Raw genomic sequence first — 25,354 nt, 5'->3', positions numbered from 1 at the left:
GCGTTTCTTGTGCTTCAATCTTCGATGTAATCTGTGTCGACATTTCTGACATACGCGTTTCTTGTGCTTCAATCTTCGATGTTATGCGTGTCTCCTGCGATTCTAGTTGGGATGATATATGTGACGACATTGATGAAACTGTCGATGTTTGAGCAGCTATTGCAGCCAATATCATGTTCAAGTCTGTGCTCGTAACTGTCTGCGATGTTTCATTTTTCTCTTCAATTTTTGTTGTTGTCTCGTCCCCATCAGGATAAAAGGCATACTCGTCCACATCAATTCCTTGCGACTCCATTACCTCTCGTAGCCGTGCTTGAAGTTCGATCTTATTGCCGGTTGTATTTAATCCACGGTTCTCCAACTCCTTTTTCAGTTGCTGGATCTTCAATTCACTGAACTTTGCCATGTCCAAGTTGTATTCCCAATCTTCGGAATTTATTCAACAATTCCTCTTCTGACACCAATTGTAACGAATTTCCTGCAAATCCTCTTATTTGCCCTTTTGCTAGGATCGTATCGCTAAACTGTTGAATAAATAACTCCAATATTGAATAATGGAAAAATGGCCTTTATTAAAATACTTCACAATAACACTCAAACCGTGCAACGAATAGCTTAATAACCAAACTGATAGCTTAAAGGAAACTGACTTTCAAAATAATAGTGCTATTGCTCGCTAGATATCGTCTTACTCGTAACTGCTTGACAATTCAAATCAAACTGAATTACTTCTTACTCGCTTGCCCCGCTTTTATAGTTTACGCTGCATACTTCTAGGCTCTTCGATTTCCAGAACTTACTAGTTGTTTCGGCTACAAAATCGCCAGCCACAACTACGTGCACAAATTATTGCTCTCTCTTGTGACAACTCAGATAAGATATATGCATGTGTTTGTGCATTGCCGCTCCGCTGCTCGTATACGTACATATGTGTAGACGCAATTATTTATTCGTTTATGTAGATACATAAAGATTGAATTATTGATGTGAATGTTTGTAGTTTACAGTCTCTCGCGCGCACATAGGCATACAAGTAAATGCATCTGTGTGTGACATCTCTCTGGGCTGCCTTATATATGTGTATACTTGATTTGATTATTAACGTAAATACTGCTTGGCATGGCCTTAGCATCGCCTTAGTGATGGGATAATTTAGTGATGCTAATATCCGTGACAATATATTAGATATTAGATATTAGACTAGATTATGCAAGGCTACTATTTTATTTTTGTTTGCTGTCTACGATTTGTAAGGTAGTCGTTAAACCAAAGTAGCTCTTTTCCTCTTATTCCATACATATACAGCTTTGTTTCAAATGCTCTTTTAAAATCAAGAAATAGCGCTGCTATTATTGTTTTTCGTGGACGCTTCTTCCACTCACTTACAACGAAGTTTATTGCACTTTGGCATGAATGATTCTTACGAAATCCGGAATGGTTTAGAGACAGTATATTATTAGTTTCTAGGTACGTTTGTAGTTTATTTTTCACAACACTTTCCGTTATTTTTTCAAATATTTTAAGAGTATTTATTGGACGAAACTCTTCACATTTTTTTTGTTTTAGCGATTTTTTCAACCGGCACTACCAATGAGTCCTTCCATTCATTTGGGAATACTCCGCTCATTAATGAATGATTTATTAATTTTGTTAAGAAAGGCCCAAGCACATTCCAGTTCTCCAAAATGATCTTTGGGCTCACATTATTCCAATCTTTTTTGTTTTTAAGTTGTTTACAAATTGCCTTTAGTTCGCAAATTGGTATTTCTTTAAAATGAAAGGTTTCAGGACGATGATCAATATTGTTAATATATATTTCGTTATCAATTGAATGGTCTATTAATTCTATGCTCTCAATGAAGTATTTATTGAGTTTATCAGCTATTTCATTTTCATCACTTATTTCTTCGTTTTTATAAACTATTTATAAGAGCCTATTTCGTTTACTTCTTTGCTAAGTATTAAATTTTTGCGTTTTCTCCACATTTCTTTTTGATTTGTTGCGCTCTTGATTTTTTGCTTAAAGTATTTATTTTTTGCCTTTATTATCTCTTGTTTGTATGTTTTACATGCACTTTTATAAATGAACCATGAATTGGTATCGTCCATTACTCTTGCAGCTTAGAATGCTCTAATTTTATTTATTTTTAGCTTCTTTAACGTTGAGTTAAGCCATTTGTTACGACTTGAGCTATTTCTAATCGTTCTACTTCTCGTATTAGCTACCACCAAATCTTGTATACACTTTTCTAGAATAACAGTGTTTTCATTTACATCATATGCGTTACTATGTTTTAGGTTTTTGTTTAAAAGCATTCTATTAAATTCACGCTGGTTGTAGTGGAATTGTTCAATTACTTTGTGCTTTGTGCTATTACCAAATTTCGGAATTTAAAAGCTTTTTTTCATAAACTAAGAGTTTTCTAGAGTTCCGAATGATTATTTTGTAATTTTTAGGACCCCCTCTACCACTCCAAAAAAAAATTGGAAAATCGTGGCACCTTATTCGAAATATTCCCCTCATCCAATCAGACTTAGACAATGTTGCTATCTGGGGTAGAACCAATAACCACCTTGTATGCCATAGACGGTACCCGTTTCTCTACTCTTTGCGAGATTAAGGACTTAGGGTAGTTTTTGATTCGAAATTCTAATTGCTAAGTCGTATTCAGTTCTGGCTTTCATCCGGCGTTTTAGCTCAGATTTCACTGACCCATATACCCTTAAATTATTGTTCACGTCGCTCGTTCGTTCTAAGCTGGAATATGCTTGTTTCATTTGGCGACCATATCATGAATGCCATATCATGAGGGTTGAACGGGTGCAAAGAACTTTTGTTCGATTTGCGTTGCGTTCGCTGAATTTCTCGGAGCCGATTCCCTCATATAAAGATAGATGTGCACTCATAAGCCATCAGTCCCTTCATTGTAGAAGAACCACTATTTCGCTGACTTTTGTTTATGACATTATTAGTGGTGCGATTGAAGCTCCATATCTCATTGAGAGTACCCGTTTCCATATCCCCAACAGGCCTATTCGCAGTAGATATTTTTTATACGGATTTTGCTCGGACCATCGGTTTCTCTTTGCCTACTAAACCCATTTTCAAATCACTTTTAACCGAAATCTTTTCATAGTTAGCTAAGCTTTATTATACTTGTCTGTATCTAGTCTGTAAATTTATTGTTTTACAATTTATTGAGCTGATCAATCTATTTGTTCATTAAATTAAATTATTTGAACTTTAAAATTGCTATCTAGTCTGTAAGGTTTGTAACACCGTAGACTAAATTAAATAAATTAAATTATAAAAATAAATTAAAATAGGGCACCTGAGAACATAGCCGTATGAAGCAAAAAAGCATAAGCAGGTCCTCAGTGATATCCGCAAACAGGCGTCGGACCTCTATGTGAGGAATTGCCTGGCAAATCCAATTCTTAAAGAAAAATATCCAGAACTTGCAGAAGAGGAACGCACTCTCCCTAGGGAAACGCGCGTCACTCTAGCTCAACTTCGATCTGGATACTGTAACAGGTTAAACTCTTTATCTATCCAGAATCAACCCCGACATACAAAATGTCTACCCAGCGCGTTAGAATATAGCCGCGGTAGGTATGCCTGTCGCAAGAGGCGACTAAAATACCAAATAGATTCAAGGGGTTGTGTAGCGCAGCCCTTTCAAGGGGTTGCCAGCGCAATATATAGCTCCTCCAACCCAATTATCAACCTCACCTATCCGTGGCAAATCCTGTTTCATTAACAGCCGAGGCTCTGGCGACCCCGAACTCCTCATTGATCTAGGGGATGGGAGGGTGGTATGGCCTGGAAGGTCGCATGTGGTCATAAAAAATCATTCCGAGATGGTCGGGCTTGGTAAAGGAACGTACCGTATCTGCATCTGGCGATGGACGATCAACATCGATAACACTCCGCAAGGCCTTCGGGGAGTGTCCTTATCGCTACAACAACAACACCGCTCTCAATATGGTCCACCCCTGCTGAAAATGTAAATTTCCTTGGACTCCCGTTAGAGGACTTTGATGACAATTTGTGATCGGTCCACCTATTGGACGGTGCGAAGCACTGCTACAACAACACAATAAATACAAAATACAAATACCCTGGCACAACTTCATTCTGGATACTGTAGCAGGTTAAACTCTTACTTGTCCAGAATCAACCCCGACATAAGTAATGATCTCCCTATGGCCCGCCCCTGTTTCTACCAGTTTCATTAGAGTTTCGTTAAGAGGACTTTGATGACAATTTGTGATTGGTTGTTGTTGTTGTTGTAGCGATTAGGTTACTCCCCGAAGGCTTTGGGGAGTGTTATCGATGTGATGGTCCTTTGTCGGATACAGATCCGATACGCTCCGGTAACACAGCACCATTAAGGTGCTGGCCCGACCATCTCGGGAACGATTTATATGGCCACATTGAACCTTCAGGCCATCCCTCCCTCCCCACCCCCAAGTTCCATGAGGAGCTTGGGGTCGCCAGAGCCTCGTCTGTTAGTGAAACGGGATTCGCCGCTCGAAGGTGAGGTTGACAATTGGGTTGGAGAAGCTATATGTTGCGCTATACAACCCCTTGAATCCCATTTATGATTGTGATTGGTCTCAACCATTGAATGGGGCGAAGCATTGTTAACACAACAAGTAGGCGGTGCCACACCCATGGTTAAAAAAAAATGTATGTATATCGCGATGGCTCCATGCAGCCAACCTATATATCACATTGTAAAGTTAATAACTCAATTTGGTATTGGAATATCGAAGAAATCTATTTATAGAAACTATTTGATATAAAAAAGTGGGCGTGGTTAAATACTGGTTGTAGTCACTTTAAGTAAGAACTTTAGTCGTTGTTGTTGTTGTTGTAGCAATGCTTCGCCCCACCTAATAGCTGCGACCGATCACGAATTGTCATCAATATCCTCTAACGGAAGTCCAAGGAAACTTGCTGTTTCAACAGGGGTAGACCATAATGAAAGGGGTGTTAGAGGCGTTGGTTCCACATTACAATTAAAGAGATGGTTTGTGTCATGTGGGGACACATTTCAAGCGGGGCATACATTTTGTATGTCGGGGTTGATTCTGGATATGTAAGAGTTTAACCTGTTACAGTATCCAGAACGAAGTTGAGCCAGAGTGACTCGCGTTTCCCTGGGAGGTATGTGTTCCTCTTCCGCAAGTTTTGCGTACTGTTTTTTGAGTACTGGATTCACCGGGCAATTCCTGGCATAAAGGTCCGACGCCTGTTTGTGGAGTTCACCAAGGACCTGCTTGTGTTTTTTTGCTTCATACGGCTGAGTTCTCAGGTGCCGTATTTCCTCAAAATGCTTACGGAGATGACTCCTTAAGTCCCTAGGCGGTGTTGGCTCATCAATCAGATGTCTGTTGGGATGCCAAAGTTTCTGGGTATTCAACAGAAACTGTTTGGTTAGCATCTCATTTCTCTCCCTGATGGGGAGTATTCTCGCCTGATTATCTAGATGGTCTTCTGGGGACGTAAGAAGACAGCCCGTGGCGGTTCTTTAGTCGTGGTCAGAAGAAGTGGCTTGTCAAATTTCATTACAATAGCTTTATTCAAATGAAAGTCATTGCAAAAACACATCTAAGATGGGCATTTCTAACTTTAAATTTTCTCCTGTTGAGGCAACCCATTTTATAGGGTTGTTGTTGTAGCGATAAAGGTACAAGCCCGGCCATATCGGCAACAATTGAAAACACATTGAATCTTCTAGGCCGTCGCGCTCCCACTCCCTAGTACCATGAAGAACTTGAGGTCAGCAGATCTCGCGTTCTAAATATGTGTTTGATACATTCATATTTCTAACAGGATTCACCTCGCATAGGTGATATTGACAACTGTATTGCGAGCGCTGTGAATTGCGCCTATCAACCCCTTTTCGGTGTTTGACTGAAGGGGCTACTTGTGGGCAATCGTGTTGCATCAAGGAATCCATTTTTTTTTAGCATCTACGCTGAATAGAACGCATAAAAAACTAAGTCAACATTGATGTTGGAAGAATTTCCAAACAAGTATCAATTTTCATACCATGTCCCAAGATTTTCAATGGAAAATCTAAAGACTTAAAAAATTGGAGTTAACCCATAAAATAAATAAAATAAATGTAAGGCATGTAAGGCGCGATAACCTCCGAAGAGATTTAAGGCCGAGCTTCTCTTCGAATTTGCGTAGTGCTCCTCTTATTTTTATCTACAAATTGGCTGGATGGACCTACTTGTTTTATGCCGATTCCGAACGGCATCTGCAAGGCAGATGAGTTTTCACTGAGCTTTTCATAGCAGAAATACACTCGGTGTGCTTGCCAAACACTGCCGAGGGGCGACACCGCTTAGAAATATTTTTCCTCTAATTGAAAAAACTTGTTTCTAAAATTTTTGATGTAACTTTGCACCACGAGTGAACCCAGTGTGGTAGGCGGATCACGCTAGAATCACACCACGGCGGCCGCTAACCCATAATTAATTTAAAATATAAATTGTGTAATAACTATTGCTATTTTAAAATGTCTGAAAATACTTAACACCATTTTTTTGTTGTTTGCTCTTATTGCGATGTATCCTTTGACTACAAAATATTGAAATGAAATTACTATTTTACAAATATTCATCAAAATAATTGTCTCTGGTAGAAAGGGGTTTGGCACAGATCAAATTTGATCCCAAGCCGGTAGTCGACCGGCCAGGGTAGATTTGTATAAGCGCGGCCGAAAGCCGCCAATGCATAAAGTGTGAAAATATGGGTCTCACCACCCGTTTCGATGCTTTCCGGGTCATTTTTCGGTTTTTGGAAGTATCTCTTGACAGTTTAATATCCAATATATAATCTGCTTATATTTCTAGACGTGTTTTAGCAGTTGTGTGCTAATTTACTCACTGCTCCAGAATTTTACCCGAATTTTAAATTTAATCTTTTATTTTTTAAAACATCTTGTATGTACTTACTTGACTCTGGAATTGATGTAAGTTTAGTAAGCTGAGGAGTAGATGGTCTGCTCCCTGTATCAATGCTATCCACAGAAGTCAATCGTTTACGCAAGGATCGCGTGACTGAAATGGAAGAAAAAAAATTCTGTTCAGATATGCGAAGAAAATTATTTGGATAATAAAGCAGGCGGATCCCGTCGTATTAGATGATTGTTGGAATGCAGACGTCCGACCCGTTAAGAAAAATGGCGTAAAACTCATTCCATCATGGTATGCCATATCCTTATACTATGTATATTATAATACCCACCACGCCCTCCTGAGGAAACATCATCCAAACTATCCATTACTTGTACAACCCTCTTAAATCGTCCTTATTTAATTAAAAACACAAAAATCCACAACCACTACGAATAGTACAATTACTTTACATGTGCTTCTATTGGGCGACTTTTCATCTTCTAGCAAATTGTTGGCTTTCAAACGGTTTTTAAATTTTTCAGGGTTGCAAAAAAGCTTTCTTTCGCTTAAGGGCTAATTAATGGTGACTTAAGGTGTATTTAAAGGTCTTATAACCATAAAACCATAACGAGATAAAACAGCTGACCGCAACTACCTTATGGAAATCCATGATACAAAAAATGGTGGTAGTTCCATTTAGTGTGACGTTATGCGGCAGTTACCCACCGACGTGCATTGTTTACTATATAGTTTGGCAGCTTAAGTAGAGGTTATGTTGCGAATAGAGTGGAAGGCAGTGGACTAGGCAGTCGAATGTCATATAATGAAGGAATGGTGATCGGAGTTTTTTCAAAGTTAAAAAAAAAAATGATAAAAGCTTTAATATAAATAAAACTATTGTTTTAATAACAACAAAAACGACATATATATTTTGTATACATAAATTTATAAGGATTATCTCACTTTAAAATTTGAATTAAATAATCTAAATTTTTTTTTTTAAACTGATTCGAGAACTGTGCGTGTGAATGTTCGAATTTTCACCGATCAGCTGTTAGCTGCGCTACTTGGTAAAATTTACAATGCCGACGTGTGCCGTACGTACGGACGTTTGTCGTACGAAGCACTTTTGACCGAACTCTCAAGCCCGCAGGAATCAATGTGTGCGTGTGTGTATAGGTACATAATATACTACACACATATTTGTGTGTGTATTGTTTACAGATAAGCACTGTTGCCATTGACCATTTTGCATGTATGATTATGGAAACATCAACTTTTTCTAATTTAATTTTTGATATTGTAAAGGGCCGGAATAAATATTAAATAAGTATAAATAGATTACATATTTATAATCTGGACTTTTACATAATTATTTCGAATTATTTTCACAATTTTTCAAACTTTAATTAGGTGCTTTTGCATAAAATTGCAAACGGTCAAAAATTAGCGCACAAAAGTTTACTAGGCAACTCTGTCTAGTGAGAGAGCGATCAGCTGACACGTTCTTACGGAAAAAATTAAAATTGTTTTGATTTCTACGTGCCGGGCTACGTGAGTACGGGCGTTGCACGTCGGTGGGTTTTCGTTTACATTGCACACTCATAAGATAGTCGTGTCAGCTGACACGTTTTTGGTACGTACGTTCATGAGTAACTGCCGCATTAAACACTTGATTTTGCGGGGACGATGACAATTTCACAAGCTACCAGATTGAAAACTGTTACGAATTTTTCTAATTTTGATGGATTTCATAATAACGGATACGACTAAATTACTCTCATAGTTTTTTTAATGAAAAAGAAAAAATGAGCCGCATAAGTTGGAAATATTTTAATACGAAATATCAGCCTAGGATAGAATGTTTTTAATAAGTTTTTCCAGCTCCCGAAAATTGCTTTGGTGGAAGAAACATTGACCGAAGTGTACAAAGCAAGAATATAAGCCTTCTTAAGTGTCCGTGTGTTTGATCAGAACATGTTGCCAAAAGATACACGTTTGTCAATTGACTGCCCGAACAAGGTCCTTATAAACCGAAGCCGCAATTTCTAAAGAGTTTAGCATATTTTATGAAATTGGATGGTGATAAATTGGCTACAAGTCCACATGCCCTCTAGCTCTGCAGGTTACCACTAGTAATGAGAGTTCTTTTGCCCGTTGTACCAGAGGTCACCTTGGGAAAAGCCCCGCCTATATACATTCTGTGCCCTTTTAGCATTAACATTGATGTGGCGTTCCACAAACTTAACAAATTATACACCTCTCACTCACTGCAGACTTTGCAGGTACACTTTTTCTCAACATGCCTTGAGAAATATCGACTGTAGAGGCATGATAATAGGGCCACGCTAGAACAACAGAATTTTCCGTGTATTTTTTTTTCTGTCTAGGGGTCAAGCTGCCATAAAGATATGAGTCATTAACCAATGTATGAGTCATCCACTATTTTTCAGTAAAATTGCATGTTTTACAGATTCTCAATAGATATGCAAACACATACATAAATCATGCTAAAGCATATTATTATTGTCTCAGATGACCATTGCCTTTTCATCCTGAAGGAAAATTCCATTCCGAAAAAACACAATTTCGCCTTAAACAGTAACGGTATGGCAACGGTTCTAGCAAAACAACAATTATTGTGAAACTTCAAAAATCCCCAAATACGTCAAAAAATTTTGAGTGGAACTACCTTCTTTTTTATACCATGATGGAAATCAATGTAATCAATTTATGGTGCCACACCATACCGCTAACGCCATAACTATACCATAGCCAACCAATTGGTTTTTGGTTTTTCGCCATATCCATAACCTAAACAAATTTTAGTTGGTGAATTTAATAACTTTTTGTTGATAATTGCCGTCATCCATTGAGTTTTACAGCTCTGGCTCACACGTAATCCTCACGGGAATGCTCTGAATCATTGAGAGACTTGAGAAGCAGATGTCGTGATATTTTCGCACACGTGAAATGTGATAGGCAGATGTCGCCGCTGTTTTTCATTTAACTCATGCGGCGAAAGGCTAAACAGCGACATCTATTTTTGAAAAAGTAAGTTCATTAAAGGCAGCGTTGCCAAACTAAAGACAAGTAATTAACAAATTATCTGGCTCACAAATTGAACCAGACTTATATCTGGATTTATTTGGGTCAAATCGTTGTTGTTGCATTTACATGCAAAATTATTTATCTGGATCAGGCTCTTTGCCACCGTATGATGGCATTTATTTATTGTTTTTGATACATTTTGACTAGAAGACTTATTTTTTGTAGAATATGTTTGTAATTTTTTCCGTTTTCTTCATTTTTAGGTTAAGGTACCATTAATCGATCACATTTGAGATGGTTATGGATATGGGTATGGTTACGACTATGGCGTTAGGGTTAAAGAGCTAATTAGATTAGATTAGATTGCTATTTATTTTTAATATGTTTACATATTTTTTGATTTCACAATAAATTTAAAATATAACAAATTCATTTTGATTTAGACTTGTATGATATATATATATATATTAAGTAATAAAAAGTAATTAATGGTGAAACCATAACCAGATAAAACAGCTGATCGAACCTACCTTATGAAAATAAATGTAATAGATTAATGGTGCCATGCCATAACGCTAACGCCGTAATCATACCATAGCCAACCAATTGGTTTTTGGGTTTTCGCCAAATCCATAAACGTGAGAGTACTTTCCAAAGTACTTTCACTCTAGTACTCCATGGAGCACCCACAGAGGATCATATGCCAAAGTACTCCAGAAAAACTACTCGCAGATACTCCGCGGAACAGTACTCTCTAAACTGCTCCTGAAATATTACTCCATGGAGTACCGACAAGAGATTACTTGCGAAACTTCTCTCAAAACATTACTCTTTGGAATACTAGCGAAAGGGTACTCGTTAAACCACCCTCGATGGATTACCTAATGAAGTACCTACAGGAGATTATTTAAGAAAGTACTCTCAAAGCATTACTCCTTGGAGTAGCTATGGAAGAGTACTTTAAAACCATAGCTAGAAAAGATGCCACCCAAAATAAAACATAAAATTTATAAAAAAAAAAATTATATTAGTTTCTTTATTCATTTATTTATTTTATTTTTTCACCAATAAAGTTGTTTGTCTTTTAAATGAAATTCACTCCGATAATTCTTTCCGACACAATGGCGCATAGTCATAGTCAAAATAAAATAGGTTTTAAATTTAGTTTCAGCTTTTTTGACAGATAGCTCATAGAAAATTATGTCAAAAAGCTGCAACTAATTTTAAAATCTATTTTATTTTGAATATGATTACGCGCCAATTCCTCTATTCTATAGTATGTATACATAAAACCAGTTGCGTGGTTGCATTTTATCAGAGTTGCCATAGTAAAATTTTATTATCAGTTATTTGTATGCAATATTTTACTTTTGGCAACTCTGTTCGATCGTCATCGTGCCGTGATCACGGTCGTTAAAACACGAGCAATGATCGGCTGATGCTGGTCCGCGAACGCATTGCAAATATGTATGTAATACTTCTATATCGCTACTACTTAACTGTGCAGCCTGTCAAACATTACAGTACAGATATACAACGAGAAAAGGAGACAAAATCTCAAGGCTGTCGTTTAATTTTTGTAAAAAAGGGGCTTAGATATATATGCTGAGTGTGCAGATATAGGTATGTAAATGAGCCCTTAGCCGTTTTTTGAAACGAAAAAAAGCACGGACGAAAAAGAATATGTTAGAAAAAATTTACAAAATTGATATTATTTCAACGCCAATAGCAGTCAGCCCAGTACCTACTCATATTTTGTTTACTTCATCAAAAATTTACTTCATTAAAAAACTCAAAATAAGTAAAATTTTGAAAGCGTTTATATATCGTTTGCTCAAGCTAATTCACTTTAAATTATTTTTAAAAACGTTTAAATGATTTCAAAAATATGAATTCTTCGCCCCGTTTTTTTTTTTTACTATTTATGTAAATAATGTACTTTGTACGGCTGCAGCCCATGCTTAAATAATAAATACATCCAGCCTTGTATTGTATTTGTTGGCCTTTTCATTGTTTAATCGACTAAACTGAGATTTTATAACATTTAGTATGCAGAAGTTGGGTAAAGGGGATTGTGACCCGTTGAACCCCTTTAATTCTTTTTTTACACACGCTAATACAATTCACTAACACTAACAAAGGCCGCGCATGCGCAGAACATACATTTGCACAGTTTCAGCAAATAATGATTGACAGAAAATTTGCACATTACGAAGATAGGAAGGTATTGATATAGAAGTAGTATATATATGATGGTAAAGGAGTATTGTTAGAGTACTCCAACATGAAAAAAATGGAACACGTAATCCAACAATTTTTGCAGGGGAAAAATAGAAAAAAACAAGAGCTAAAGGAAAATGACGTAAAAATTGTCCATAAAAAACAGCTGAACTAATGTTTACATTCGCAATTATAGAAGGTGGCGCATTGCGCATGTAAACATTAGTTGAGCTGTTTTTTAGGTAATAGTCTAGTCGAAGGGTCGACTGCTAATACGCGTCCAAACGTCGCGTCTTGACATCAGTATTAATATCCGAAGGCGGAAATTAAAAATTTTAACTCGTTCAAAAGATATTAACGAAAAACCGAAAAAAGACCCACAGGTACCTCCAAAACCGGGGCTGCGATATACAGTATTTTTGCGCAGAACACCTTTCTACGTTGGCGGCCTTCGGCCGAGCTTATAAAAAATTACCCTGAGTGGGTCCAACACCGGTTTGGAGACCAAAACTATATCCGCACAAAACACTTATGTTCACAAGTTTTTTTGTGGGTACACAACCACATGGAAATCGCCAACTTCAACTACAAATATCTCCGGACGGAGATAAAATTTTCCGCCTTCGGTAATTGTTCTCGAGATTAATACGCGTCTTTTGACACCTCGATATTTTTTGACGCGTATTAGCAGCCGATCCCTTAAATAGACTTTTACCGTTTTTATAGGCAATTTTTACGACATTTTCCTTTAGCTCTTGTTTCTCTCTTTCTTTCATTCACTGATGCAGTCAAGTGTGACGTAAATGCGCAGAACGAAGCATTTTGAACTAGTGAATGCACAATCTCCTATGTGTGATTTGTGTATAATTCCATCATGAGAATCATTAGGGGGACTCATGTAACCGTATAAATGCCTTATAAAGTGTGTAAACGTATAAATTTATCTAGTGCGTAAACGAACTGTCAAATTTTGTATGAAAAATCATTTCATTGTAAACTCAAAGGAATGCAAACTTGCAGACATTACAGCAGGCATTTTCATCAGAAATCTCCAACATCAGCAAGTCATTTTCAAGTATATCTTACTAAAGACATTTTAGTTTTGATTTTTCACTTAATCTTGGCATTTTTTAATTTGTATAACAATAAAAAATTTTTTTTTCACAATAATACAGCTGATAAACAATTAAGTTTATCAGGAATATTACTAGGTGCGTTCATGGATGTAATTTTACACCTTGTAAGTTTATATGCTTTCATGAGTCCCCCTATTATTTTAAAGGCAATTTTTACGTCATTTTCTTTTAGCTCTTGTTTCTTTCATTCGCTGAAGGAGTCAAGTGTGACGTAGCTGGGCAGAACGAAGCAATTTCTTGTGTGTGAATTGTGGAATCATTGGTCATAGTACAGGTTTACAAGTATGATATGCATGAGAAGGAAGCAAATCCTTTCTCTTTCTAACACATTCCAGTTTGACACTTCGGTCAGTGTCAAACTATTGTGGAACTCAGTGGAACCTGCGTGGAACATGCGTTTGACACTGAACGAAGTGTCAAAATTACCGGGGTTGCTGTCGTTGGAAGCGACGCAGGGAAACAAAAAAAGGAGCGGAATATCAGATATGGGTTGCTGTGATGGTATATTTTTTGAATGAATTTAGTATGAAAATTTAGTGCACCTATATGGGTCCTACAGAAATATATGCAAAAGTCTTGAATTGGGATATCTGAGGACGCGTAGTTTTTCCAGTATTAGGAATACAAACACGGGTGCTAAGTTTTTCTACCCGTTCAAAAGTTCTCCGAGAAAAACTGTTTGAAACCAATGTTGACTGCAATAACCCGTCCAAAACTGTGGAAAGAGAAATGAAAAGACGCGTTTCGTCCTGTTATCAATAGTCCAAAGGCAAAAAAGTATTCGAATTATTGGAAGCGAGGCAAAAATGCGTCTACTAATACCTCCCCCAACGGTTTTGGTCGTGTTTTAGCAATCGTCCCCGGTAATAAAGTATCACAATTTGTTAATCAAAATTGTTCAAAACATACGAATTTTAAAGAGGGATGTGTAATTTTACGATAAAAATTTTACGCAGTTTTCGTTAGCAGCTACTACATTTTTCTTGGACCTAAGAAGTGCAACAGTGCCAAATAGAATCCACACAAAAAACAAACAAGAACAAGCATTTTATCAGGTGAGCGTGGCTGTGTATGTGCGTGCTGCTACATATCCTACTTGTAGACCTGTACCAGGGATGCACCTTAACGTTAAGCTAATCGTTTATCAAAAAATTTCCACCGTTTCCGTTGCAACACTTCGAAATATTATCGATAAAGAAATTATCAAGATAAATTGTATCTCGTTTTTAACCGAAACGAAAAGCTTCGTTAACGTTAAAAACGTTAACAAAAACGTGATACTTTATGTTTGAATTGTGCTGGCAATGCTATAGCCATGGTGAAGCCGTAAGGTGGCAACAACGAGCGCACATACACACACAAACTCTATGTAATTTGTTTGTGTAATTCGTTGTTGGTAATGTCAAAAATACTCTGAGAAATGTTGGTACTGTCAAAATTCATGAGAAAAGTTGCAATCAGCTTGGCTAATGCTTTCACCTTTAATGACTCCGCCATCAATCAGCTTTGCCAGCATAGTTTGAAATTAATAATCAACATAAACGATTTGATTTCGTTTTGATATGGCAGAAAACGAAACGAAATCATTTCGTTAATTTGACGATCTTAACGTTAATAAACGAAACGAAATGACTTCGTTTCGTTTATTAACGTTGATTATCGTAACGAAATGATATCGTTTCGTTGGTTAAGCATGCCTGACCTGTACTATGTCATTGGTATCAGCAAAAGTATTGATACCGACATTCATCGTTTTCATTTCTCCAATTGTGAATTCACAATGATTTCTCCATAGCCATATCCATGGTTCAATTATGTACAGGTTGGCTCATCTCATCAGGTGATTTTATTTATGTCATTGCATGGTCGAAGGGATTGTCAAAAGGAGATGGCAAACTCAAAATGAAACCAACACACTGGCAACATTTTAGTTACACATACAAAAACTGCTAAGTTTAATGTTTCCATTCCATACCATTCGCACCAACACCAATACACAGATTTTGACAATTTGAACAGACATAAGGGGGACTCATGTAACCGTATAAATGCCTTATAAAGTGTGTAAACGTATAAATTTATCTAGTGCGTAAACGAGCTGTAAAATTTTGTATGAAAAATCATTTACACAATTTGTATAAATTTACGCGCACATTTCATTTAGGGGACTCATGTAACCGTATAAATGCCTTATAAAGTGTGTAAACGTATAAATTTATCTAGTGCGTAAACCAGCTGTCAAATTTTGTATGAAAAATCATTTACACAATTTGTATAAATTTACGCGCACATTTCATTGTGTAAACTCGATAAACTCAAAGGAATGCAACCTTGCAGACATTACAGCAGGCGTTTCCTTCAGAAATCTCCAATATCAGCAAGTAAAGGCGTTTTAGTTTTGATTTTTCACTTAATCTTGGCATTTTTTAATTTGTATAACAATCAAAAAAAATTTGTTTGGCAATAATACAGCTGATAAACAATCAAGTTTATCAAGAGTATTACTAGGTGCGTTCATATAACAGCGTGTGTAAATGGATATAATTTTACACCTTATAAGTTTATATGCTTTCATGAGTCCCCCTATTGTGTAAACGCGGTAAACTCAAAGGAATGCAACCTTGAAGACATTACAGCAGGCATTTTCATCAGAAATCTCCAACATCAGCAAGTAAAGGCGTTTTAGTTTTGATTTTTCACTTAATCTTGGCATTTTTAATTTGTATAACAATCAAAAAAATTTTGTTTGGCAATAATACAGCTGATAAACAGTCAAGTTTATCAAGAGTATTACTAGGTGCGTTCATATAACCGCGTGTGTAAATTGATATAATTTTACACCTTATAAGTTTATATGCTTTCATGAGTTCCCCTATATTTTGTTGCTTTACAGGGGGTCAATTCCCTGTGAAAAAATGAAAAATGTACACTCATTGAGAACTCATTTGCACACATAATTTACACTTTAAATTTTCATGCGATTCTGTAAATTATTGTGCACATTGTTTTGCTGAATGAGCGCTGAATGTAAAAGTCTTATGTCATTGAGAAAATATTTATCAAACGCCGTGAAAACAAAAAAGTCATTCTGTAACAGTGCGTATGAGTTTTGAATGTCACAATAGTGTACACTGGCTGCCAAGAAAACTCACGAAGTTTTTATCAGTGAGTTTTTTTGTTCACAGTTTTGCTTTACAGAATCAGAATTTCACAGTTTACACAATTTCTTGTGTACACTTTAAAACTCACAGTTAGCGAATAGGGCCCCAGATGAGCCAACCTGTATATAGTTGAACCATGGGTGCATACCTGGCTCACACGAAAAGACAATACCATAGTAAACAATGGACAAGACCGGAATACTAAAAAAATGTGTGAAAAACACAATTGAGAAAATGATTTAAGTACTCGAACAGCGATGTAACAGGTGATGCAGGCCATTGTGAATTCATACCATTGGCGAATGTTTGAAAAAAAAAAACGTTCACAATAGTAAACAGCATCGAACACCAGTTCAATCGCTGTTCGATTAACAAAATCATTTACTCAATAGTGTTTTTCGAACATTTTTGTAGACGACTGGTATATTGCATTATTTAAATATTTTAAAATGTTTGCTTAACTGGTTGCTCACATTTTCTCTATTAATTAGATTTTAGAAATGAATATTAATATGTATTCTGATTTTCTGTGTACACATTTTAAAGAAAAGCTAAATTGAAACAGAAATGGGCAATTCATGGCATTTCGATTTAATAATCGCGAGCACAAAACAAACCTGTCTTCCATTCTCTGGCTATTCGCGAGTCGCGACAGACATTCTCTCTGTCAGCTATTATTTGACAGATTTTTCACTTGTATGAACAAAGATGACTTGATACGAAACTATATCATTCATACTATGAATCATGGTTCAATTATATGGTTGGCTCATCTGTAAAGCAACAAAATATGTCTGTTAAAATTGTCAAAATCTGTGTATTGGTGTTGGTGCGAATTATATGGAATGGAAACATAAAACCATGGTTCAACCAAAGAGGATAAATACAATAAGAGCCGTCACTCGTTATTTTTTTGGCATTTACTCGATGTATACTGAGAGGTAGTCGCTACTTTTTTTTTGGACGAGATGTTTATAAATGTCTTATATACATTTTCGTGGGGTATTTGTGTTTATTTTTCGACTGTATTTAATTAATTAATTTAATTCTTTTTCCCAAAATCACAGTTGCACAAGGGGCCTACACGGCATGGATAAATGTGAGACAATTAAAAATGTCCCTCTCAGAAAACATTCGGCATCAATTTTTCCAATTTCCAGCGAGATACTCGCCACAAAATAACGAGTGACGGCTCTTACTGTATTTATCCTCTTTGGTTCAACTATATACAGGTTGGCTCATCTGTAAAGCAACATATGTCTGTTCAAATTGTCAAAATCTGTGTATTGGTGTTGGTGCGAATGGTATGGAATGGAAACATAAAACTTAGCAGTTTTTGTATGTGTAAATAAAATGTTGCCAATGTGTTGGTTTCATTTTGAGTTTGCCATCTCCTTTTGACAATCCCTTCGACCATGCAATGACATAAATAAAATCAGCTGATGAGATGAGCCAACCTGTACATAATTGAACCATGCATAAAACTTAGCAGTTTTTGTATGTGTAAGAAAATTTTGCCAATGTGTTGGTTTCATTTTGAGTTTGCCATCTTTTGACAATCCCTTCGGCCATGCAATGAAGTAATAAAATCAGCCGATGAGATGAGCCAACCATATAATTGAACCATGTGTATGAATTCACAATGATCCCTTCATTCCTCTTACCGATTTTTTGTGTTTTTGTTCTCTATCACTTTCCCAAATTTTTTGCAAGAAAAATATTTTTACAATGATGTTACGAATCAGCTTAATTTATGTTTATTTTAATTGCTTATTTGTATTTGTTTTATTGGATTGTGGGTGCAACAAGGGACTAGATCGGCAAGATAATACATTTAGCTCCACTCTAAGACACATTGATGATGTCCCAGTTTGTAAAAAACGAACCAGGATCAGTACACGTTATCGCGATTACTACCCTGAGGATCCAACAATGTCCTTCATACCAGGTGGAAAATATTTAATAGGCACCGATGAACCACACTTCCCAAGTGACGGTGAAGCGCCAGAGCGTTTGGTTAAAATAGCGGACTTTTATTTAGACAAATTCGAAGTTTCAAACGAAAAATTCAGAAGTTTCGTAAAATCTACCAACTACACCACCGAAGCAGAAGGTTTCGGCGATAGTTTTATATTTAAGACGCTTTTAACGCCCCAAACTCAAGAGAAATACGTGGATTTTCGTGTTGTAAGCGCACCATGGTGGTTTAAGATCAAAGGAATTTCATGGCGTCATCCACAGGGCGAACAGAGTAACGTAGAAGGTTAGTTTTTAAATGCATTAAGGTATTTTATCCGATTATAAATATACTCGTTCCCCTCTAAGACTTGTTAGAGCATCCGGTTGTTCATATTTCTTGGCATGACGCGATAGCTTATTGCAATTGGGCTGGAAAACGTTTACCCACTGAAGCCGAATGGGAAGTGGCTTGTCGTGGCGGAAAGAAGCGAAAACTATTTCCTTGGGGAAATAAACTATCACCACGTGGAGAGCATTGGCAAGTTCACAGCTCTATATCAATATATTTTAGGAATTGTAAATAGTTTATTCCAACTTAATTAGGCTTAACATTTGGCAGGGCGATTTTCCTGATGGAAATACAGTAAAAGATGGTTATACCACAACATGTCCGGTTAAAAAGTTTCGTCAAAATGACTATGATATGCATAATATTGTAGGAAACGTTTGGGAATGGACTCAAGATTTCTGGAATAAAGATGAAGTAGGTGCAAATGCACAACATGTGAAGAAAGGGGGATCATATCTATGTCATAAGTCTTACTGCTATCGTTATCGATGTGCTGCTCGCTCTCAAAATACGGCAGATAGCTCATCTGGAAATTTAGGTTTTCGTTGTGCAAAGAATGTATGAAATAAGTATATATCCAAAGTTTATCAATATATAAATTTTATACAACTTAAATCATATTTTGCTTTGCTATTTCCGGGTTAAACTGACTATTATATTTCTGGACTACTCGTGGTATTGGAATTGATTTTATGGTTGTATTTTCCGACATGTTTGTGGGTGCAAGTAGAGCTTCTTGACGAACACGCTCATTAGCTTCCCGTATTAGCCTTTCTCTACGAAGATTTTCCAACTTTTTTCTTTTGATTTGTTGTCTTTCTTCAAAATCAATTTCATCTGAGCTATATGTACATCTTGTTCTAGACTTTTCTCTTTTACGTTTTTTGTACTTCTTTGCTTTTTTGGCTTTTTTATGTTTCGTAAAATGTTGCTCCTGATGTTCGCGCTTCCGCTTTTTACTCTTTGTGTTATAATTGATAGATGTACTCAATTCTTTACTCGTAAGCTTCGAAGTGGTAGACTCAATATTTTTAGTAGCCAAAGTGGGAATCAGTGAATTAATAAGAGTTAGAGGATCTTGTGATTGTTTATTTTTCAAGTCTTTTTCGGCGAATGTGGAGTCACCAACTTCTGCACGTTTAGGTGCTACTTCATACCAACTTCGCGACTTGAGCGCTTCATTCGTATCTTGGCCTAAATACATTAAGTATCCAATTTGCTTTTCATATTTTTCCCTCTCTTCCTTTTTCTCATCCTCTAAAGCTTTGTTTGTCTTTTTAATGTGTGATTTGTAATCAGCAAACAAATTAACATGCTCCTGACCATCAATTTTACACCCAACCAATGTTGTAGATTCGTTCGGTGGGTTTTTGGTTTTGTTGACGTCATTGTGAGGCCAAGCTAAGCCCGATTTTTTCCTCAAAAAGTTTATTCGCGCTTCACTTTCCTGAAATAAAAGTACTCTTTGTTTATTTGGAAATAATTTAACATTATGGGATATTTACAGCTAACAAGAGTTTTTCCTGCCGTTTTCGTTCTTCTTCTTTGGCTTCAGCTTCATCCCTTCGTACACGAGCGATATTATCTTTCGTTCGTACATGCCATCTGAAACATTATTTTTTTACTCCTGACAGGAAATCCAATATATTAACATCACAAACCTTTTCTTAGGAAGAATATTCATTTTTTCTTGTAGTGCTAGAACAAGCTAGATAAGCGCCTATAAGTTATTTAGGAGTTGGATTTTATACAATGTACCACCATTTTCTAACTTGTGTTGATATTTAGGTGTACAGGGGGTCCTAAAAATCTCCAAAATGTAATCCGCAGCTCAAGGACACTTAGTTTATGAAATATCAGAGTAACATTCCAACTTAGTCCCGCACCTAAAATTCGTATCACATATCGATAGGGGTACCAAAAGACGCGTATTTTCGTCAATATTCAGTATCCAAAGCAGTAATTATATTTTTTACACCGTTTAAAAGTTATTCGCGAAATACCTGTGGGTACTATTGTTTTGCAATTAAATGAGCGATAACACGTGACCAGTGTTACCAGGTTAGCCTTTTCGAGGCTAGACTTAGCTTCGAAATTTGGGGTTTAGCTTCGTGACTTTTTTCTAGCCTTTTTTACTCCGAATGTATTTTTAAAAATTTCTAAAATAAAATAATTTCAATAGTTCCTGTAACACCTAATACCTAATAATATGAGTTCTCTACAAAAGATTAATTCTTTTTCTGCTGAAAATTCGTTGAAAATTTCAAAGCCAGATGTATTTTCTTACTTTGAAAAAGAGAAATATAGTTATTCTTCAAGTCAAATAGCATTAATAGAGCTGCAGTGGCGAAAACTTATAACTATACAACGGAAAAATGTACACTCCACCATGGAATTTTGGTCGGAAGTCCGAGAACATAAAAATGTATTAAACGAACCTCCTTTTTAGAACTTGGCGAATTCATATTTAATTTTTAGTATTACCACTCAGTAGCGCGGAGGTTGAAAGAATTTTTAGTGGCATGAAAATTCTGAAAACTAAAGGAACAAACTAAAAATTAAAATGCTTAATGCGCTGCTTAATATTAGAAGCTCGTTAAAACGCTTATCTAAATGTTGTAATGACTTTGAAATTACCGATGATCTCTCTGGTAAATAGCCAAACTTTATACCCAGACTTAAGCTCTTCTGATTCTTCAGACGGGGAATATTTTATATAAATAATTAGTTTGTAATATTTTTTATATGTATATACACATATGCAATCATTTAAAGTAATTCCATGTGCTAGTCAAGGAAAATGTGCCTGATATGTTTTGAAACAGGAATTTATGCATAAGTTATGTTTATAAGTTTTTATTTACAAATGTGTAAACTAAAATATAAAAAAAATTTAATGAATTAACCAAATAATTTCTGGCCTTTTTTAGCTTCTTTTTTTCTAAATTTAGCCTTTTCTAGCAATTTTTTTTTGCCAATCTAGCTTCTTTTCTTTGCATCACATGACAACAGTGCACATGAAGGTAGTGAATAGTGTTGCCAGCTCCGCAACAGTAAAATTTACTTGTGTTTTTCTGTGGGTAGAACAATATAAGGTGGTGACAGGTCGACATAAATGCAAACATACACTAGCTGTGTTTTTTTTCACATCTATATACGTTTACGCTTAATCTTTATATGGACTGCTAAGACGGCCCATACATGACACAAAAGTCATGCGCAAATATAAAACGACGAAATTTGTGCAAATGAAAATTTTGACATACACGGCCCAAAAAAACACTGCACAATATTCATTTTTAAAGTAGCGCAACAAATGAAACATATGTTTTAATTGTATAAAAAAGGCACTAATTGTTTAAAAAATCACTCTTTATTTTCCACAGTGCTGGTAATTCACGGTATAAGTCGAAAAACTCGAACCAGAAGCGTTTATTTTCCATTGTATTTATAAAATATATATTTTAAATGCAAGACCAACTCAACTCATTGCAGCACTGCGCAATATTCATTTTTCAACTAGCGCAACAAATGAAACATGTGTTCTAATTGCATAAAAATTATTATGTATTATTGAATTTGTGTGAATTCCTGTTACAAGCTAGAGATGGTCCTTACGCCTTCGATATTAACATTTTTAAGCAATAATTTCTGATGTTATATTATCAGGAACCACAGGTAAACAGTGTAAGATTCGCCACACACGAAGAAAAAAGCATGTGCAATATTTGCAGACATGCGTAAATATCAAAATCGTTTTGATTTTAGCGCAGTTCTCTGCGCAAATAGCGCAACCAGTGCACACACCGGGCAAATACTTCTGCAAATTGGTAATTGGCACAAGGATACTTGAGCCGTGTAATTGGCGTATAAGCGACGAACTTTAAATACACCTCTGAAATTGCTACGCATAAAATTAGTACTACTAAATTTCAATACGCATTATACTCAGATGTAACTGAAATATGTGTCTATGTTTCACCCTCTGCACTAATTCTATGTATTCTATGCGCGTCCACTATTTATCAAAACTGATTGAGCTATATGTTATACTATTGCTCGGGAGTATTTTTGGACATACAGCAAGCTTTCGATCGGGGTGGCACCCAGGCCTTCTTTGCAAATTAAAAATCATTTTCCTTTGCCATTCTATCAAATGCTAAAATCGTATCTGAGCGATCGCTGCTTCTATGTAAAACACAGGAATGAGCGTTCCGAAATACACTCAATTGAGGCCGGGGTACCTCAAGGTAGTGCGCTGGGACCTGTCCTTTATACGATATTCACTTCTGACTTTCCAACGAAATGGATGTTAAAGTGAATACCGACAAATCTGGTCATGTGACTTTCACTACCAGAAGAGAAAACCGTCCTCAAGTATACATAAATGCCACACCTATTCCCCAGAAGAACTAAGTAAGATATCTTGGAATGCACCTAGATCGAAAACTTACGTGGAAAGACCATAATAAAGCAAAGCGCTAACAACTTAAAATAAAGACAAACAAAATGTACTGGCTCCTTGGAGAAAAGTCTGAACTAAGTCTTGAGAACAAAATCCGATTATAAAAAGCGATTTTAAAACCAGTTGTTGTTGTTGTTGTAGCAATGCTTCGCCCCACCTAACAGCCGCGACCGATCAAAAATTGTCATCAATATCCTCTAACGGGAGTCCAAGGAAACTTGCCGAGGGGTGGACCATAAGAAAAGGGGTGTTAGATTTCCTAAAAATGCTTACGGAGATGACTCCTTAAGCCCCTAGGCGGTGCTGGTTCATCAATAAGATGTCTGTTGGGATGCTCAGGTTTCTGGGTATTCAACAGGAACTGTTTGGTCAGCATCTCATCTCTCCCTGATGGGTAGTATTCTCGCCTCATTATGCCGATGGTGTTCTGGGGACATAAGAAGACAGCCTGTGGCGATTCTGAGAGCAGTATTTTGGCAGGCCTGTAGTTTCTTCCAGTGGGTAATTTTAAGGCTTGGTGACCATATGGGTGACGCGTAGCACGTAATCGGCTGGCTAATTGCTTTGTATGTAGTCATGAGCGTTTCTTTATCTTTTCCCCAGGTACTGCCAGCGAGTGATTTGAGGATTTTGTTACGGCTCTGAATTCTCGGAACAATTGCGGCTGCGTGCTCACCAAAATGTAGATCCTGATCAAACGTCACACCCAAGATTTTGGGGTGTAGGAAATTCGGTAGCGTAGTGCCATCGACGTCGATGTTCAAAATGGTCGACATTTGGGACGTCCATGTTGTAAATAAGGTCGCGGACGATTTAGTCGGTGATAATGCCAGGTTTCGCGAGGCGAAAAAACTGGAGAGATCAGGGAGGTAGCCGTTTATTTTATTGCATAGCGCATCGATCTTTGGTCCTGGGCCTGTGGCCATTATTGTGCAGTCATCGGCGTAGGAAAGGTAGCTTAGATGGTGAAGGTAGCTTAGATATGTAGAAATTAAACAAAAGTGGGGATAGGACACCACCCTGTGGGTCCCCTTGTTTAATTCTCCTTGGTTTTGATGTTTCGTTTCTAAATTGCACCGATGCCTGCCGACCACCCAGATAATTTGCGGTCCACCTTTTGAGACATGGGGGAAGGGTAGACCCTTACAGGTTTTGCAGTAACGAGCCATGGTTGACCGTATCAAAAGCTTTTGATAGGTCTAGCGCTACGAGTACTGTTCTATGGTGGGGGTATTGATTTAAACCGCAATTTATCTGGGTGCTAATGGCATTTAGCGCGGTGGTAGTGCTATGGAGTTTTCTGAAGCCATGCTGATGAGAGGCTAGCTGCAAATTTGCTTGGAAATAAGGGAGCAAGATGGCTTCAAGCGTCTTTGCTACTGGCGATAGGAGAGATATCGGACGATACGACTCACCTATGTTAGCTGGTTTCCCAGGCTTTATTAGCGGGACCACCTTGGCCATTTTCTATTTCTCGGGTATGACAAAGGTGGAAAGAGACAGGTTGAAGACATGCGCTAAATATTTGAAACCCTCTTTCCCTAGGCTTTTAAGCATCGGCATGGCTATGCCGTCTGGGCCCACTGCTTTGGATGGTTTAGCGCGACCAATGGCGTTCTCAACCTCTTTAGCGGTGATGGTGATTGGTGACGCGCTGAATTTGTGTTTATGTGCGTGTCTATTGGCTCTCCGTCTATCTTTGTCGACCGTAGAATGCATTATATATTGTCGGCAGAAAGCGCTCGCGCATTTTTTCGCATCCGACAGCACTTTGTCGCCAAAGGCGATGGAATCTTTGTCTTTGTGCTTAGTCGAATTCGATAGGGACTTTACGGTGGACCAAAGTTTACCCACACCGGTAGAGAGGTTACAACCTCTTAGGTGCTCCTCCCATTTCGCCCGCTTGTGTTCGTCCACAAGCAATCTGATGCGTTGGTTTATATCCCTTATTTGGGGGTCGCCTGGATCAAGCTGTCTTATAAGGTCACGTTCTCTCGCTAAGTTTGCGGCCTCCGCCGGGAAGTGGGGCCGGATTTCGGGAATTCTCTCGGCGGCAATGAAACGTGCCGAGGCGGATTCAATGACCTTACGGAAG

At 37.1% G+C, this 25,354-nt stretch overlaps 3 protein-coding genes across 3 annotated transcripts in view; 1 reads left to right on the top strand and 2 right to left on the bottom strand.

Moving 5' to 3' along the window:
* The window catches only part of sle (slender lobes), a 105,976-nt gene extending 98,550 nt beyond the window's left edge, over positions 1 to 7,426 (bottom strand). Inside the window, exons 1-2 of the mRNA XM_067760355.1 lie at positions 7,268 to 7,426; positions 6,976 to 7,080 (exon numbers count right to left, since the gene is read on the bottom strand). Coding sequence (XP_067616456.1) covers positions 6,976 to 7,080; positions 7,268 to 7,304 — 142 coding nt within the window. The 5' untranslated portion in view covers positions 7,305 to 7,426. The remainder of the gene's footprint in view (positions 1 to 6,975; positions 7,081 to 7,267) is intronic.
* A 10,713-nt stretch (positions 7,427 to 18,139) lies between these two features.
* Positions 18,140 to 20,825, top strand: LOC137237100 (formylglycine-generating enzyme). Its single transcript, XM_067760353.1, has 3 exons — positions 18,140 to 18,749; positions 18,812 to 18,983; positions 19,049 to 20,825. The coding sequence occupies exons 1-3, from the start codon at positions 18,215 to 18,217 to the stop codon at positions 19,356 to 19,358; spliced, it is 1,017 nt and encodes a 338-aa protein (XP_067616454.1). The 5' UTR covers positions 18,140 to 18,214; the 3' UTR covers positions 19,359 to 20,825.
* LOC137237101 (leukocyte receptor cluster member 1 homolog) lies at positions 19,011 to 20,861 on the bottom strand. The gene is made up of 3 exons (XM_067760354.1): positions 20,456 to 20,861; positions 20,300 to 20,399; positions 19,011 to 20,241 (listed from the first exon to the last, which is right to left on the bottom strand). Exons 1-3 carry the CDS (start codon positions 20,476 to 20,478, stop codon positions 19,405 to 19,407), a joined length of 960 nt encoding a protein of 319 aa, XP_067616455.1. The 5' UTR covers positions 20,479 to 20,861; the 3' UTR covers positions 19,011 to 19,404.
* Positions 20,862 to 25,354: the final 4,493 nt, after the last annotated feature.

This window comes from Eurosta solidaginis, chromosome 1 (genome assembly GCF_040869045.1).
Source record: "Eurosta solidaginis isolate ZX-2024a chromosome 1, ASM4086904v1, whole genome shotgun sequence".
NCBI classification, from domain to species: Eukaryota; Metazoa; Arthropoda; class Insecta; order Diptera; family Tephritidae; genus Eurosta; species Eurosta solidaginis.
Note: the sequence above shows the minus strand (reverse complement) of the source record. Positions and strands in the feature narration are given on the sequence as shown.